The 17,130-nt window shown below is 30.8% G+C and overlaps 3 protein-coding genes and 1 pseudogene across 3 annotated transcripts; 3 read left to right on the top strand and 1 right to left on the bottom strand.

Moving 5' to 3' along the window:
• Positions 1 to 3,093: 3,093 nt before the first annotated feature.
• Positions 3,094 to 3,492, top strand: LOC146926131 (uncharacterized). The gene has a single exon (XM_085706866.1). The coding sequence runs from the start codon at positions 3,094 to 3,096 to the stop codon at positions 3,490 to 3,492; it is 399 nt and encodes a 132-aa protein (XP_085562992.1).
• A 1,904-nt stretch (positions 3,493 to 5,396) lies between these two features.
• LOC146926130 (F-box/FBD/LRR-repeat protein At1g78750-like) lies at positions 5,397 to 7,045 on the bottom strand (annotated as a pseudogene).
• Positions 7,046 to 8,235: 1,190 nt separating this feature from the next.
• Positions 8,236 to 9,157, top strand: LOC146926129 (uncharacterized). Its single transcript, XM_085708073.1, has 3 exons — positions 8,236 to 8,457; positions 8,561 to 8,825; positions 8,908 to 9,157. Exons 1-3 carry the CDS (start codon positions 8,308 to 8,310, stop codon positions 9,018 to 9,020), a joined length of 528 nt encoding a protein of 175 aa, XP_085564199.1. The 5' UTR covers positions 8,236 to 8,307; the 3' UTR covers positions 9,021 to 9,157.
• A 6,864-nt stretch (positions 9,158 to 16,021) lies between these two features.
• LOC146926128 (uncharacterized) lies at positions 16,022 to 16,396 on the top strand. Its single transcript, XM_085706865.1, has one exon. It carries the CDS (start codon positions 16,022 to 16,024, stop codon positions 16,394 to 16,396), a length of 375 nt encoding a protein of 124 aa, XP_085562991.1.
• Positions 16,397 to 17,130: the final 734 nt, after the last annotated feature.

Raw genomic sequence — 17,130 nt, 5'->3', positions numbered from 1 at the left:
CAAATCATGAACTTTAATTTTGTTTTGATCTAATGGCCGAAATTAATTGTTAGTTATCTCACGGTGAACTCTAAATTATGCTCCCCTACACTATTTCTCTACCATGCTTCTGTTTTGCTTTCTTCCGTTGACGCAAAAAATCCAAACTCATGTACGTTTCACTCTTTTCTCAATTTTTTGGAAACTATCACTAGTTTCCATTAATTAATTATCCAAATTTTCCCCTGCTAAATTAAACTGTGTATGTTTGGAAATCTGTTGTGTGCTTTCTACATTATCCCAACAATAATAATTTCATTGGATCCGACTGAGGAGTATGATGTTAATTGAATCATATTTTTATTATTCTTTGAAATATTATCAGATTTCCCTTCTAATATATATATATATATATATATATATATATATATATATATATATATATATATATATATATATATAGAGAGAGAGAGAGAGAGAGAGAGATGAGGTATTTATAATGTATCCATATGTCACATCTCCCTCTTATTTTATTTTAGGGTTAAATAAGTTTTGATCTCTATAATTAAAAGAGTGGCATGTTTTGCTCCATATAAAAATTTTCAGCACATACTTATATCCCTTGAAAAATTAAAATTTATTTAATTACAATTAAACTTTTAAATTTTTGAATGATTTTTTACAAACTTATTAAAATTATATAAAGTTCCTCCGCAAAAAAATTAGCTTAAAATTTGATTTTTAGGCCTAAATTTTCATTAGTTTAATCTTGAAATTTTTACGTTTAGAAATATTCATATTTAATTCATTACATATAATTTATTATAATGTTTTTAACATGTCTGTAAAAAATCATTCAAAAATTTATTAGTTTAAGCATAATTAAACAAATTTTAATTTAACTGGGTCTAAAACTGCGTGCTAAAAATTTCTACATGGACCAAAACATGTCACCTTTTGTATGAGGACTAAAATAATTCACTATATTTATAGTGACCAAAAACTTATTTAACCAGTTATTTTATTTTATTTTATTTTTTGAAATGCAAAATAATTTCATTTGATAGTATGAGAAAAGCATAATTAGGATTTAATCCACCACGTTGAAAAATGCACAAATGGTACTTGACCAAACAAAAAGAACACTAAAAAACTAGGTAAGAAGACAAAGAGTTGGGTTTGAGAACCATTCGTAATACAAACAAGGATCTCATTTTATCCTAAGATGACCTTACTATCATCCGCTAAGTCACACATCGATGTAGTCTTTTTGGAGAAAAAAAACACCCATTTTTAGCTTCCCAAAGTTTCCAAACAGTATTATATCATATTAAATTATTAACATTAGACCATTCTAATGATTTAAGTTCAAAGAAGAAAAGTAGAAATAGTAAAAGAGAGAGGAAATGTTTCCAAGCAAGGTCACCCAAATTCCATTCCATTTGAAAATATGATACCATATCGCAGGGCCGTTCCTAGAGTTTTACAAGCCTTAGGCATAATATGAGAAAAGGGCCCCCTTAGATAATACATCATATTTTTTTTAGCTCATTGTTGTGATTTTATCAGGTCTTCTTTTCATTTTTCCCCGCTTTTTACTACCAAAAAAGAACAAAAAAACAAAAAAAAAAAGATAAGTGGGTCACATGATCCTAAATTCGTCTCACATGATTTAGCATAATGATATAATTTAATTTTTTGGAACATTTGAAAGACAACATTAAGATTAATTTCTCTAGTATACTTATTTTCAACTAAAATATAATTTGTTTTGTTATAAAATTCTCAATTTCTTGAATAATAAATATGACAAATATATTTAAGATTAGTGAGGCACAATATTAGATACAAAGGGCCAAAAAAATATAAAAATTTATTCGATAATAATATTTTTGGCACGCTATTAAGAAATTTATAGGAGGGTGTATATAGAAATCTTTGTATGTAAGGGGATATATATAGCGAATTGAGAACATTAACAGGCTTCAGCACAACCTTTCAACATGTTTGGGCCTTTCAGTAAACTTTGCTATACACACCCCCAAAAAACCAAATATTTCTATATACACCCCCTATTGTAAAATTTTTTTAGGGCCCCTTACTGGCAAGGGCCCTAGGCCTTCGCACCCCTGGCCTATGCCTAGGGCCAGCCCTGCCATATCGAGCTCGAGAAACTACATTGACAAAAAAGTGATCCTCCACATATAACACTCATGTACACCATACACAACCCACCGAAACTCCATCAATAAGACATCCCCCTCATTGATAGATTCCCATGGGTTGGAAGCCTTCCAAGGTAGTTATCAACACAAAAAATTGGATTCCCTACCTTTTTTTAAGCTAAATTCCCTACCTTTATTATTTGTTGACTTCGTCGTATTTTGAAGATAAATTATTTAGATGAGTGAGAAAATTTGTTAAAGAAGAGACAGAGACAATATTATGAAAATATAAAATTAAACGACAATCATGAATCCTAATCCTCACTAACAGTGTTCACTACTCCATCCGTTTCAAAATGAGTGTCGTTTTAGCCAATTGCACACAGATTAAGGAATGAAATAGAGTAGTCAAATGTCATTGTAATTTTACTAAATTATCCTAATTAACTATTGGTTTGTTTTTCATTAAAGAAAAAATAATACTTTGGAAGTAGTGTAACATAGTATTAATTGAAGGGTACAATTGAAAAGAAAAGGTTATTATTGCATTGGAAACTGAAAGTGACATTCATTTTGAAACAATTTTTTTTGCTAAAATGACACTCATTTTAAAACGGAGGGAATACTAGTAACAAATCCCGCTCCCCCTAACAAATTAACAAATACTAGCATTTGTCTATAAAAAAGACAAACAATGTGCTACAATTGCAAAAACTTGGTTACGGTTATTAGTAGTTTCTAAAACAAAAATCATATCATTATGATTTGAATTGCCGACATCTAAAGCAATTTTCTTTTTCTTGGTCGACCTATCTATTCAAAGTATGTGCTTTGTTGAGGTGGTACTGAGGAGTGTGAGAAGGAAAGTGGGCTCATGCCATCACTATATAAAGAGCATTTAGTCTTAGTCTAACTGCATCTACTCCAAACACATTGGCATCCTTAAACCATGATTCCTATGTGCTCTACTCCATATACCATGAACCTTGAAAATTGCAACTGTCTAGGCACCAGGAACGACAACATCTGGTCAAGGTATGAGAAAATTGGTCATGAGCCTATTGTATGTGTCAATGAATTTGTCACTAGAACTAAGATGACGAGGTTGAAAACATTGTGGAAAAAGATCAATAGACAAAAGAAGAGGAGAATTTTTAGATCATCTTCACCTGTGTTTCTATATGATCATTGCTCTTATTTACAAAACTTTGATGATGGTTCTATAGAACCTGATAATTTTTCAAGGTCATTCTCAGCTCGATTTGCAGCACCACCCTCCAAAATTTTTAAGAAAAATATTGAAGTGATGGATGATGAAGATATAGTAGAGATAGACGATGAGAGCTAGCTAGCAATTAACATGATGTAATTTGAGTTCCTTAGTTTGGACTCAAATTAAACTTTCTTTTCCTTTTATTTTGCTTTGTGAATTATGTTTTATAGTTGCACAAAGGTTTTAGTTGTCTTGTAACTCTGTGAGTCATCTATAAAATTTTGTAAAAGTCAGCTATAAAATTTTGTAAAAGTTGTATTCTATATGATGATTTCATTTTTCACTTTTTTAGTCATACATGTTTTTTTATTTTTTCATCTTTTTAACGTAGATGTTTTGACAATGGGATTTCATTTTACATTTTACATTAACAAAAAATAAAATCTAACATGACCTTATCCAAAATTTATGGTATTGGATAACTTTTTTATTGATCAATCTTGAAATAAAATTTATGCTTGCTTCCAATGGTAAAGATGTGGGCCCTTGTCACAAATAAGCAAAACTTTTGAGCCAGGAGTACTTGAGCTCCTTTAAGTGTTCAAACTTGAGGAGCAACCTTAGGTCGAATTTTCAATGTTCTCAGAGAGTCTATTGATAATTTTGATCTTGTAAGTTGTTGATATTCGACACAACATTTTAGATGGTTCTTTTTTTCTTCTCTATAGGGGAAAGGAAATAACTCAGCAATAGTGTGTCACTTTGAGGTGGCGGAAGTAATTTGGATGGCGAGACCCAATGCCAATCGATCAATATGAAAAGAAATTTAACAACTGATCCCTCTCCTCTCCATAAACCTTTTTTTTTAGAAAAAAAAAATCTTGGTTCAGTGGTTTTTGGTTTTATATTTTGAAAATTTTAAAAGCAAAATCTGATTTCAGTTTTGAGTGTTGAATTTTAGGTTTGAGATTTAGTTTTATATTTGAGTTAGGTCATTCTATTTAACTCGCCTTACTATTAATTTTGTTGGAACAAAAGAGTTTTTATGATTTCGAGAGAGAATAAAGAAGAGAACAGAGAAGAGATTAGAGAAAGTTTGGGAGAAATAAACTTGTATTGTATATTGCAAAATTCTCTAATACAAACACATATATAAGCTAGACTATTTATAGTCTATGGTACTTGAGATACAAGTTAACTCTTATAACAACTTTACAACCAACTTCTTTAGCTAATTACTAATTTCACAATATGAATTACCTAACTTCCAACAAATTCAACAAATATGAAAATTCTTGATATAATCAAAATTAGTGGTACAAAAAATAAATGAAAAGTACATATTATAGACCAAAAAAAAAAAAGTATATCTACAAAATAAAAATAAAAAGTATAGTTTAAGTTTACTATAACAATTTTTTTTTTTTTTTAGGGAAAGTTTACTATAGCAATTATATGGTGTAACAACTAAGTGATAAATGACTTGTCAAAAAAACTAAGTGATAAATGACTAACAACAATGTCACTCTCAAATAGTATCACTCCAAAGATTCAAAAAATGAGATTAAGCTATTGTTCAAACGAGATGATTGCTCATTTGTGAAAGTTTAATAATTATGAAGTTTTAGTGATATGTGAAATTGATAAGTTATGTGGTTTAAAAGTCTGAAAAGTTTGTAATTTAAAGAAAGGGTGCAAAGCATGCATGACATGGCATATAGTTGTGTCCTAGGTGCCAATTCTCCGACGTAAAATGAAGGTGTAATGTCCAAAATACAATAGGAAAAGGGAGTTGCTTTCAAACTCTCAGGACTTCTTAAAAATTGCCCCCCTATCGAAAGTTGAACAATATCCCCTTTGACAAGAAAAAGGAGCAAATTGTTTTTGAAAACTACTTAACCTGTACTCACAAAACAGAATTAAAACCAATAAGAGAAAAGGTTGAGGCATCAACCCTCAAAATCATGTCAAACTAAAGCTATATCTCACTTGAGCTATGAGGAATATTAATTTATACAAAACATTGGGCTCACGATCTTTTAAAGAGTTCCTATGATATCAACTCTAGGCATTGGAGTAGTGTTTTGAAGCAAGTGTTCCGCTACTTCGATTATATCCTCCTTAGGTACGTTTACTAGACGTAAAGACTTCACCACTATCAACGGCTCCAGTCTGAGAAAGCGTGGAGGTTCATCTTTCTTTGAAATGGGATTCGAGCGCAAGAACTGCACAAATTAGAGTGAATTGGAAAGATGTTACGAACATTAATGAAAGACATATTAGATGACCAAATTAACTAAAAGATGTTATTGTAATACATTTACGGACTAAATTGATGACGTCTGACTTAATTAAATGACTGTTCACTAAAAATAAATAGGTGAAAGTATGCGAAAGTAACTTACATATAGTATTATTTGAATGACAGAATTATTAATTTTCAAAATCTTCACATTTGGAAAGCACTTGCAGCCATCTTAAAAAGATCGAAGTTTTGCCATCATATGACAAGCCGTGCATGCTTACTTGTTGAAGAAAACAAAAATTGCATGTGGAGAACAGGAGTTGATTAAAAATAGAACTACCTGAGACGGTAAAATAACTAAGATTTGGAGTAGAAAGCGAAAGTTGGCGACCTGATACGCAAGTTAAAGTTAAATTGGAAAGTGTATGATTAGATATGCAGAGGACTTGTGTGTCCTTAATCAAACAACAATAACCGAGCACCAAGGTATTCAACACAAGACAGTTTGAAAAGGGGTCAGCACAGTTACTGTGAGTTTCAGCAAAGTAGACGTATTCAAGATGCAAGGTTCTTAATGCAGGCAAGTTAAAAGATTTTGGAAGTGTAGGATATTTTGGATCTTCGTTATCCTTACTATGACGATAAGAAAGGTGAAGAAATGTCAAAGAGTGAGAGGTCGAGATTAAAGGGAGTAACTCAGATTTGAGTGTATTGAAGATTGTGAAAAAGAGCGTATTGTACGAGTGTATATAGGTCTTCTTCCCCTTCTTGAATACAAAATTGAATAGTAAGATTAAGTAAGGAATGGGAGTGATCTCTACTAGACAAAACCCAAGAATTAAAAGTTCTTGAAACTTTTGGCAGAAGACGGGATATAGTAGAGAGTACCGAGACGTTTGCAAAGATCCTTCCATCGTTTAGACAAAACGCATGTTCGCACAACGTCTCGTGCTCTTAGAAAGCTCATTATGTGAAGCAATATGCAGTCAGGCAAGTCGTTAATCCGATTTCTTCTATTTTCCCGCCTCTTTCTCTTCAGTTCTCTACACAGTTCCTTAGGGTTACGGTTTGTGAGTGATTGTTTTGTCATTGGGGGAAACCAATTGTGATTGATCCACTGGCGATGGACTCTGAGCATGTCCTTTGAAAACAACATCTCCTTAGAGTCAGTAAAACAAACACTAAACAACCTTTCATTTCCTAATACTCTTATGTGGCCGCCAATCTTCAACTCCCAATCGCTATCCCGCGGGGCACTGGTCGGAGGTGGTGAAGACTGACAACTGTTGGGTTCACATTCAAGTTTTTGTAACGTATCAATAGTTTATCGAAGGAGAACCACTCGACGACGGTGCCGGTAAACCATGAGCCATATAAGCCGCCGCCGCGGTCAATGCTAACTTCCACCTTAGAGCCTGATCTGAAGTTGGATTTTTGAACCATAATCACTTTAACCTTTTAGGATTTCACGATTGACAACGTTGTCATTGTTATCCGACGCATTATATCCTTTATTATAAAAGCTAGAGTTGATTGGCTAGCATGTTTGCCCTAATCACTAGCTTTTTTACCTCCAAAGCATGTATCTAATCTCAGCCGTTGGTTTAAATTCTATGCTAATCTAATCTCAGCCGTTGGTTCCAAGGCTATGTTTAAACTACTCATTTCATCTCTCATACAGATATGTCCTAATGGCCATTGAAAACGTAGTTAATGCTAATCAAATCACCATAACTCCTAACGATTACACTTTATTATAAAAGCTATAGTTGATTAGCTAGCATGTAATCTCAGCCGTTGATTCAAAGGCTATGTTTAAACTCCTCATTTCCTCTCTCATACATATATGTCATAACGGCCATTGAAAACGTAGCTAATGCTAATCAAATCACTATAACTCCTAACGATTACCATCTCCTACCACTACCATCTCCCACCATTATCGTCTCTTACCATCATTTTTATCTACAGAAACTCTTAACGATTGCTAAAGGTGAAGTTTCCCCCAAATTTTACCACTAAATTTATAGGAAGATATGCGTTTTACCACTAAATTTTACCACTATAGAATACTATAGTCATTCATGTTAAAAACACGCGAGTGAATATACCTAGCTAAAATTTCTTTACAAAAAACATTCTTAGAAAAATACATTTAATTTGCACTAATTGCTTTTATGGCTGCAATAAATAGGTAGTAATTTCTTTTAATAAGAATTACTTTTAATAGAAAAACTTTCTTCGAATAAGAATTGCTTTTAATTGCTTTTATGCAGTATGCACTAATTGTTCTGCCAATTACTACCTATTGAAAGCATTCATGACTGCAATGATGATATTAACAAAAAACTTTCTTAGACAAATACATTTAATTTGCACTAATTGCTTTTATGTCTGCAATAAATAGGAATTACTACCAATAGCATGTTTTCATCACAGTTACCTCATAGAGACATACCTGTGTCAATCATTATGCATTATTCTAGCATTATACTAATCGAAATTCATTTCTCATTATTGCTACTCGAAATTTCAGGTATGAGAGCATTACAAATCAATTCGCAGTAATTGCATTTTATCGCTACAATGAATAATAACTGTTTTGTAAGCGAAAATAACTTGCCAATACCTGTTTAAATACCACTTAGTTGTGAGAATACATCTATTCTGTTTTGTAAGCGAAAGTAATTGTTTTTCTCTTTAAGATGGCCAACATTTTCACCCCTATTTTAGCCGTCAAAGGTGGGAAGAAGGATTTGAAGTTGCTTGTGCGTGTGGCCCATATCTGGCTCATCCGTGATAAGGAGAATTTAGATGACATCATCTTCATGAACATGATATTGGTTGATAAGAAGGTATTTTATATGAACCTAATGTCTTACCACATACAATAATTTAGGTTGACACTGCGATTAGGTTTATTCTGATTTATGTTAATGACATGTTATTTTTGTTTAGCGAGGACGGATCCATGCTACTGTTCGTAAATTCTTGGTGCCAACGATGCAAAATATGGTTGAAGAAGGAGGAACATATAAGCTTGAGAATGTCCTGGTCGGATTCAACGAGGGGAATTACAAACTCTTGCCACACAAGCACAAGCTTACCATGATGGGAAATTCGAGATTTACTAAGGTGAATGCTAGCAACCTGCCTCGGAACGTGTTTGAAGTCATGGACTTCAAAGACATCTTGATCTCTCAGGAAGAGGATGTGGTTGCTGGTATGAAATCCTACCTTTTAGTATTATGCAAATTTGTTTTTAGCTGTTTTGGTAAATAATAATGCAAATTTTTGTGTTGTAGATGTCATTGGTCATCTAGTCGAGAAAGATAGTGTAAGAGAAACCGAGAAGAATGGAAGAAAAAGTAAAGTCATTGATTCGATTAACTTCTACGTGGTAGGACCCGTGCGGTAGCACAGGTCATTGGTCTAGTTTTATATAATAATATTTGATTTGATTTGATTTTTTTTGTTTTGTTTTGTTTAACCGGTTTGGAATGAATGGGTCCAAAATTTTAAGGATAAATCCTTATCCAAACCAAACTAATTTGCATGATCTTTGGAGAAACAAAAACGACCAAACATCTTTTTTTTTCTTTTCTTTCTATAGAACAAAATTAACTCATTTCATTTATAACAGTAGTTTTAATATAAGATGACATATAATCATGAAATTGAGAACTAGCATAAGATAATGACACCCTACCTAACAAGTGGGCAACATTATTTATGGCATCCAAAAAAATGGTCAACGAAACTAATTAATATTTCATTTATAACATTATTTATATCATTAAGTGCGTTTTAATTTTAGTAACTTTTTCAATTTGTATGGTCAACGAAAATATACTTGCCCTTGTGCTATAAATAGTTTTCATGCTCAATAATGCTTTGCCATTCATTGCCACTCAATCATCCTTATCAAATTTCTTTCTTTTTAAACAAGTTCGAATTTTCTTTGAAAGAAGATGCTATTTTTATCATGTATAATTTTCGAGTCAGTATCAATGAAATACAAGAAGTCATGACAACATCACATAGATTTTGTCTCAACTACTTTACAGATAAGATTAAGATCAGATTTGTTGATCATGGAATTGTGCCTTATTATTCCTATTTTTTTTTTACCCATCCTTCAGTTTTTCTTTCAAAGAGTTACAAATCTGAAGTTATGGTCGGTGAGTTTCGATTAAGTTTATTAAATTTTATAAAACATAATAATATGATATAAAATATTTTTAAGGTCAATATTTAACTACATAAGTTTGTGTAAATTTTCAAGATATAATTGGAATTTAAATTTTATAAAACATAATAATATGATATAAAATATTTTTAAGGTCAATATTTAACTACATAAGTTTGTGTAAATTTTCAAGATATAATTGGAATGCTGGCTAAAGTTGAGGTTGAAGATGAATATATTTTTTATAGTGTTATGACGAAGATTATTTCTATGGATCTAGAAAATAATGAGTTTGTTTACTTCATTAATCTTTGTCGATTTATAAAATCTATATTTCACGGAATAGTAACACGGAAATGTTTGTGGTAATATTAAGTTATCGATTCAAGTGTATTTTCCATGGCCATTATGTGGATGACTTGACCGATTTTATACTGTCTGGATCTTCTAACAATGCATGTGTGTGGTGGTTTCCTTGGAAAAATCAAGTTATCAAAATGTAATTAACAAATTTCACAAATTCAAAAGAAAAAAAAATTAACACTCAAAGCTAATATATTTAGTTAAATCCAGGTATACCTACTATTCAGAATCACGGTAATTATGTCAAGATGTTATTCAATCCAAAATTCAATGTTGTTGAAGAGTTGAAATTATTTTTTAAACCTAAATATAAAATAATTTATGTTTTATATCTAGGATGTTGGACAAAACATTTTAGCCTTACAAGGAAACCACCAATCCAATCCAATCAAATAATTTTTTTTAAAGGAAACCGTTCAAATGTTTTTTTTTTATTATTCTTTCTTTCAAAAAAATGATTTTTTTATACAAATTTAAATGAAATTATAGTGACATTAAAAACAGAATTGTTTTCACTTTTGCTTAAATTGGAATTCAATTTTTTTTTAAAGGACACCATTCAAATGCCTTTTTTTTTTACAAATTCAAAAGAAATTATAATGACATTAAATATTGAATTGTTTTGACTCATTCTTAAATTGGAATTGAACTTTTTTTTGTCAACTTACGATATAATATCATTATAAATGTTTGCAACGGCCAAATCAGGAATGAAAATCATGTAAATTTAAATTAGTTAGCAATCAAATTTGCAGTCGATTAGGAAGAAAAATACATGCTATAAACAGCCAAGATGTTATCATTTTAAGACATTAATTCATTGCTATTCGATTGACTTATTTGTATCCCCAATCCACAATTTGATACAAGTGAGGCACAGTAGTGTAAAAATAGGGGAACGAGTGGCAGACCCCGAGTTCCCCCCATCACCCTCAACAGATAGTGCATCGTCTTGTGCTTCGTTCGTAGCCAAAGTCAAAATAGGTTCAGTTTCGTGAGGCAGTGTTCTTTGAGGAACCCGGCCCACAACATTTTGCAATGCGAAACTAAATGAGTTGTCTGCAATGTCCTTCACTGGCTCCGTTCCTTTAGTATTTGTTACCTCCAGTGCCGCAAAAGCAATTGAAGAACTGATTCCTGAAGGATTTGTTCGCGTACGTACCCATTCATTCTTCCACTACTTAAACAAAATTCAAATTGAAAATGAGTGAGGATGAGGATAAGTTGAATTGATTTTTTTTTTTTTTTAAGAAAAAAAGTTGAATTGAATCTATGAGTTACTCCATTTAATCATTTCTTTTGAAGGAAAAAAAAATATGAGGCTAATACATGATAAATAAATAAAATATGAGACTAATATACATGTTAAAAAAATGAGACTCATATTTATCATTGATAATTATGAAGAAAAAAAAATATCATGTGATAAATATTTGTCGGTGATGCATAAAAAATATGAGATAAAGATTGGTCATTGATAAATATAAAAAACACGGGACAAATGTTTGTCATCAATACATAAAAAAATCCAACACTAATATTTGTTCCTGATACAACAAAAAATGAAAAAGTCTTTTCTATTTAAATATATTCAAAAAAAGGACATGACAAAAATTTGTTAGGGAAAAATATTGAAAAAAGCACAACACATATATTCATCATTTGTACAAAAATCACGCGACAAATAATTTTCATTGATGAATAGAAAAAATATGAGACAAATATTTGTCATTGATACATAAAAAAACACAAGACTGATATTTGATCTTGATACATTTTTTTTTTTTGAGGAAATTGATCTTGATACATAAAATCATATGAAACAAACACTTTTCTTTGAAAAAATATTTTTTTAAAAAAGCACATGATAGAAGTTTATTACTACCTCCGGTCCTATTTATAAGAGAAAATTAGGTCAACAAAAGTTGATGTATTTGGTTCAAAATTCAGTCCAAATACATTAACTTTTATTGACCCAACTTTCTCTTATAAATAGGACCGGAGGGAGTACTAAAAATATTGAAAAACGCAAAACACAAAAATTCATCATAGTTACCAAAATCACGAGACAAATAGTTGTGTGATTGATGAATAGAAAAGACACGGGATAAATATTTATCACTAATACATAAAAAAAACGAGACAAGTATTTGTCACTGATAAATATAAAAATATAAATAGAGGGGAAGTATTTTTCAATGATACATAAAAATTGAGACACATATTCATCACTGATAAATATGAAGAAAAAAAATGATGGAATAAATCTTTGTCACTGAAGCATAAAAAAACATGAGATATACATGTGTCATTGATAAATAGAAAGAAAAAAAAATCGGGGCAAATAATTTTCATTGATACATAAAAAAACACAAGACTAATATTTGGTTCTGATACATATAAAAATATGAACTAAATACTTTTCTTTTAAAAAATATTTTTTTTAAAAAAACCAAAACACAAGACAAAAATTTCTTAATGAAAAATATTGAAAAAAATCACAACACAAATATTCATCATTTGGTTCAAAAATCACGAGACAAAGAGTTAATAAATAGAAAAGATAAGATACTATTTGTCATTGATATATAAAAAGACACTAGACACATATTTATCACTTATAAATATATAAAAATAAATATAGGACAAATTGATTACACTAATACATATAAAAGAATGAGACACATATATATCATTGATAAATATATAAATAAATAAATTTGCAAAGATTAAAAAATGATGACGACAAACATAATTTTGCAAAGATTAAAACAACAATGACGACAAACATATTTTTGTTACTAATAAATATATTTGCAAAAATTCAGACATATTTGTGATTGATAAATAAAAAATGACAAATATTTTTTGTTGACAAATATAAAAAATAATGGAAGTATGTTTTTCACTAACTCAAAAAAATGGCGTATGTTTATCACTATTAAACATAAAAGTATGGAATACATATCTGTCATTGCGACATAACAAAAAACAATATATTTACGAAGATTGAAAAATAGTAGTTGTCGCCCGCGCATTGCATGGATTAACACACTAGAGTTAACTTAATCTTTTGTAGTTATGTTCATGTAATTTGATTGTTTTCTTTTTGTTTGTATTCCCTCTATTGTTTTAGTTAAAACAAATGTGACATACATACTTTTCATTGGCAACTTTGATTGTCTTCGTTAAATTTTACACATGTAAAACTATATATAAGGACAAACTATAAAAAAATGGTATACTTATAGCATCTAAAAATTTAGTTTAAATAATATTTTGCATTTAATCTCTTAGTATACTATCTTATTTAACTTATATTAACTATGAGATCAAAATTTTATCTAAATAAATATTTGAAACATCGTTTTTTTAAGGACACCATTGTTTTTTTTGGTTTAAATATGTCTTTAGTCCCTACACTTTCATCAGATTTTGGCATTGGTCCCTGCACTTTTTTTTGTTTGGAATTGGTCCTTGCACTTTGTAAAAATATTGGTATTGGTCCCTCTGTTAACTTTCTGTTAAAAAAAAAAAACAAAACTATTGGTATTGGTCCCTGCACTTTGTAAAAATATTGGTATTGGTCCCTGCTCTTTGTAAAAATATTGGTATTGGTGCCACGTGGCGTGAAATGATTGGGCCACGTGGCACTCCGTTAGTTTTGTGTTTTTTTAACAGAAAGTTAACAGAGGGACCAATGCCAAACAAAAAAAAGTGCAGGGACCAATGCCAAAATCTGATGAAAGTGCAGCGACCAATGACACATTTAAACCTTTTTTTTTACTTTGCAAAACATATAATATATTTTAGAGACTAAAAAAATAGCCTAGCACCCGTGCATTGCACGGGTTAACACACTAGTTTCATTTATAACAGTAGTTTTAATATAAGATGACATATAATCATGAAATTGAGAACTAGCATATAAGATAATGACACCCTACCTAACAAGTGGGCAACATTATTTACTTGTCTCCGAATGAAACTTATCTTAAAGTTTTGATGATTCATAAGTGAAACTTTGTTAGTATTTAGAATCACACCGAACATGGAATTGATGAGATTGCTTGAGATGCAGTCAACCACTTGCTTGTAATCAAGTTCTATAGATACCAAAGGAAACCTCAAAGCATCAAGCCATTTTATAGCTTCTTTTAGACCTCTTGCTTCTGCTTCTTTGAGTTGTGGGAAACATTTGTACCATCATGTCTTCGGTTTAATTAACTCTCCTCGATCCTCTCTTAGACTCATACCGACCCCGTAACAACCTTGTTCCTTAAAAATTGCCGCATCAACATTGCACTAAAAACGACCTAACACCTAAAATTGCAAACTAATCAAAAGTTTGCAGCATACTAAATTAAATTAATAGAACATAAAAAGAAATGTCGTTTATTTTCTTCTCTTTTAAAAAACCATCTTCATATTGGCATCCCCTAAAGATTAGGTGCTAAATCCATCATGCCTCGAACTTTTATTTCCCTCCAACAAAGCAACCACGTGACTTATTTATGTCATAGTAAGCTCCCTTGGAAGGTTCCTACTTGGCTCTTCTGATACCTTGGAAGCTCCACCTACAGTTGGTCTAGACCACCCACAGATGGGGTGGTCTAGACCAAAAATACTTCACCACCTCTTCTCTCACGTTACTAGACTTATCCACCCACCTTTCCCCACTTCTTAGTGCCACCACCACATTCGAGCTCATCCTACTCTTAGCACAAGCATGAAAGTATCTTGTATTAGCATCCCCTCTTTTAGCCATCTTGGACCTTTTAAATAACATGGATTCCTTACTTTAAAATAGGAACCATTACTCGTCAACCTTCTCTTTATACTAACTCTACACCTTCATCCTACGACAACATACTATTGTAGTGTAGTTTTCTTTCTCTAGGTTTAGATCCCCTTTGTAATAAAGAAAAAAAAATCAATGAATTTGAAATTGAGAATGCAAGAAACAATTTTCTTTTATCTTAATTATTTGGATATTTGAATTTTTCAAAAAGAAAAATTAAAAGGGAAAAAATATATAAAGCAAAATGTTGTCTTTAATCTTTTAAAATGACCTCCATTTATTATTTCAAAAAATACATAAAAAAAAAAAAAAAAAAAAACACTTGTTACTTTTAATTTAGCTTTGTTACTTTACACAACATTTCTCATCAAAGGTGACAAAATTATCGTCACCATATTTTCCCCCTTTTTATTTCCTTTGATCGTCGACTCAATTTCATGGCCAATCAAATCTTTGTGAGCTTAGGATTAGGAGACAACCTTCTTTTTTTCTTTTTTTTATTTATCTGAAAGGATCATCTCTTTTACTATATTTTCATTCTTATTTTCCTCAAAGTTCCAAACAAAACTAGAAACTTGGGGAAACAAAGGATGATTAGGGAAAATAGTGTTGGGTAACACAAATTAAAGTTACTTTAATGCGTGACATCACAAGCTTGTTTTTTTCTTCTTCTTTTGTATGAGGAAGTGACTTTACAAGCATGTCTACATGGTATTACAGTCACCAAAAATCTAAAAGAAAAAAACTTATCATACCAACTTGAATTGCTGACATCAAAAGGAATTTTTAATATTACCTTTGAAAACATTTGTACCAATTAGACTGGCTTACCTGACATAAAAAGGAAATTATAATATTGCTGGATTATCCAATCTTGTTCCTTTTCTTTTTCTTGGTCCAATCTAGCTCAAAGTATGTGCTTTGCTGAGGTGGTGATGAGGAAATTGAAAAGAGGGGAAAGAAAAGTGGTTCATGCCATCACTATATAAGTAGCCATTAGTATTAGTTTTACCTTGATTCCTTAAACCATTTTAGAGTGCTTACTATGTCCTCTACTCTATACACCATGGAACTTGAAAATTGCAACTGTCTAAGCTCAAGAAACAATTGCATTTGGTCAAGTTATGAGAGAATTGGCAATGATCCTTTTGAATGTGCCAATGAGTTTATGGCAAGAATGAAGATATCAAGCTTAAAAAAATTGTGGAAGAAGATAAAGAAAGCAAAGAAGAGGAGAATTTTTAGAAGATCTTCGCCGGTGTTTCTATATGATCCTAGCTCTTACTTACAAAATTTTGATGATGGTTGTTATTCCACTGACCCTGATAATTTTTCAAGGTCATTCGCAGTTCGATTTGCAGCTCCACCCTCCAAGAGTTTTGAGAAGAATGTTGAAGTGATCGACGACGAAGAGATATTGAAGATAAACGACGAGAGTTAGCTAGCAACATGTAACTTTGAGTTCTTAATTTGGATTCAAAATTTCTTTTTCTTTTTCCTTATAAATTGTTATTTATATTTGTACAAAGGTTTTATTTAACTTGTAAATCTATTTTAACTATTTAGGTTTTGTAAAAGTGATATTCTATATGATGATTTTATCATTTTTTTCGTCTTATCTGTTTTTTAGTTTTTCATCTTATTGACCATATATATGTGGTACTGGACAACTTTTTTTATTGTTCAAACTTCAAATAAAATTTATATTTGTGTCAATTGATAAAGATATGGGTCCTTTGACTAATCAACAATATTTTTTAGTTAGGATTATGCCAAATAACTACCATTATTCTTGAATATTCATGCACTATGTCTCTTTTGTTAATGGATGTCCAACATCGACTTCCATGGTTTGATAAAGATATGGGTCCTTTTCTTTTCTCGATTGCAAAAGGTGGTTATGTTTAATTTTTATTATAACATTTTACTTAATTTTAAACCTTAGGTGTGTAGAGAGTTGATGGACACTTGTATATACAATAGAGAGAGAATGTGAACACAATAAAAATATGAGAAAGAGTTGCACCAAAAATTATTCAAAAATAATTGTACAAATATCATTTCTCTTACATACATTTAAGAAATTCCAAACTAATTAATTTTGTATGTCTGTTAATTTTTGTTATATAAAAGTTTTTTTTTTGAGAGGCTATATAAAAGTATGTTATGTTATTC

The sequence above is a fragment of the Medicago sativa genome, chromosome 4 (genome assembly GCF_051527215.1).
Source record: "Medicago sativa cultivar Bolivia chromosome 4, Bolivia_mono, whole genome shotgun sequence".
In the NCBI taxonomy this organism is placed as follows: domain Eukaryota; kingdom Viridiplantae; phylum Streptophyta; class Magnoliopsida; order Fabales; family Fabaceae; genus Medicago; species Medicago sativa.
This window is presented reverse-complemented; position numbering and strand designations above follow the sequence as displayed.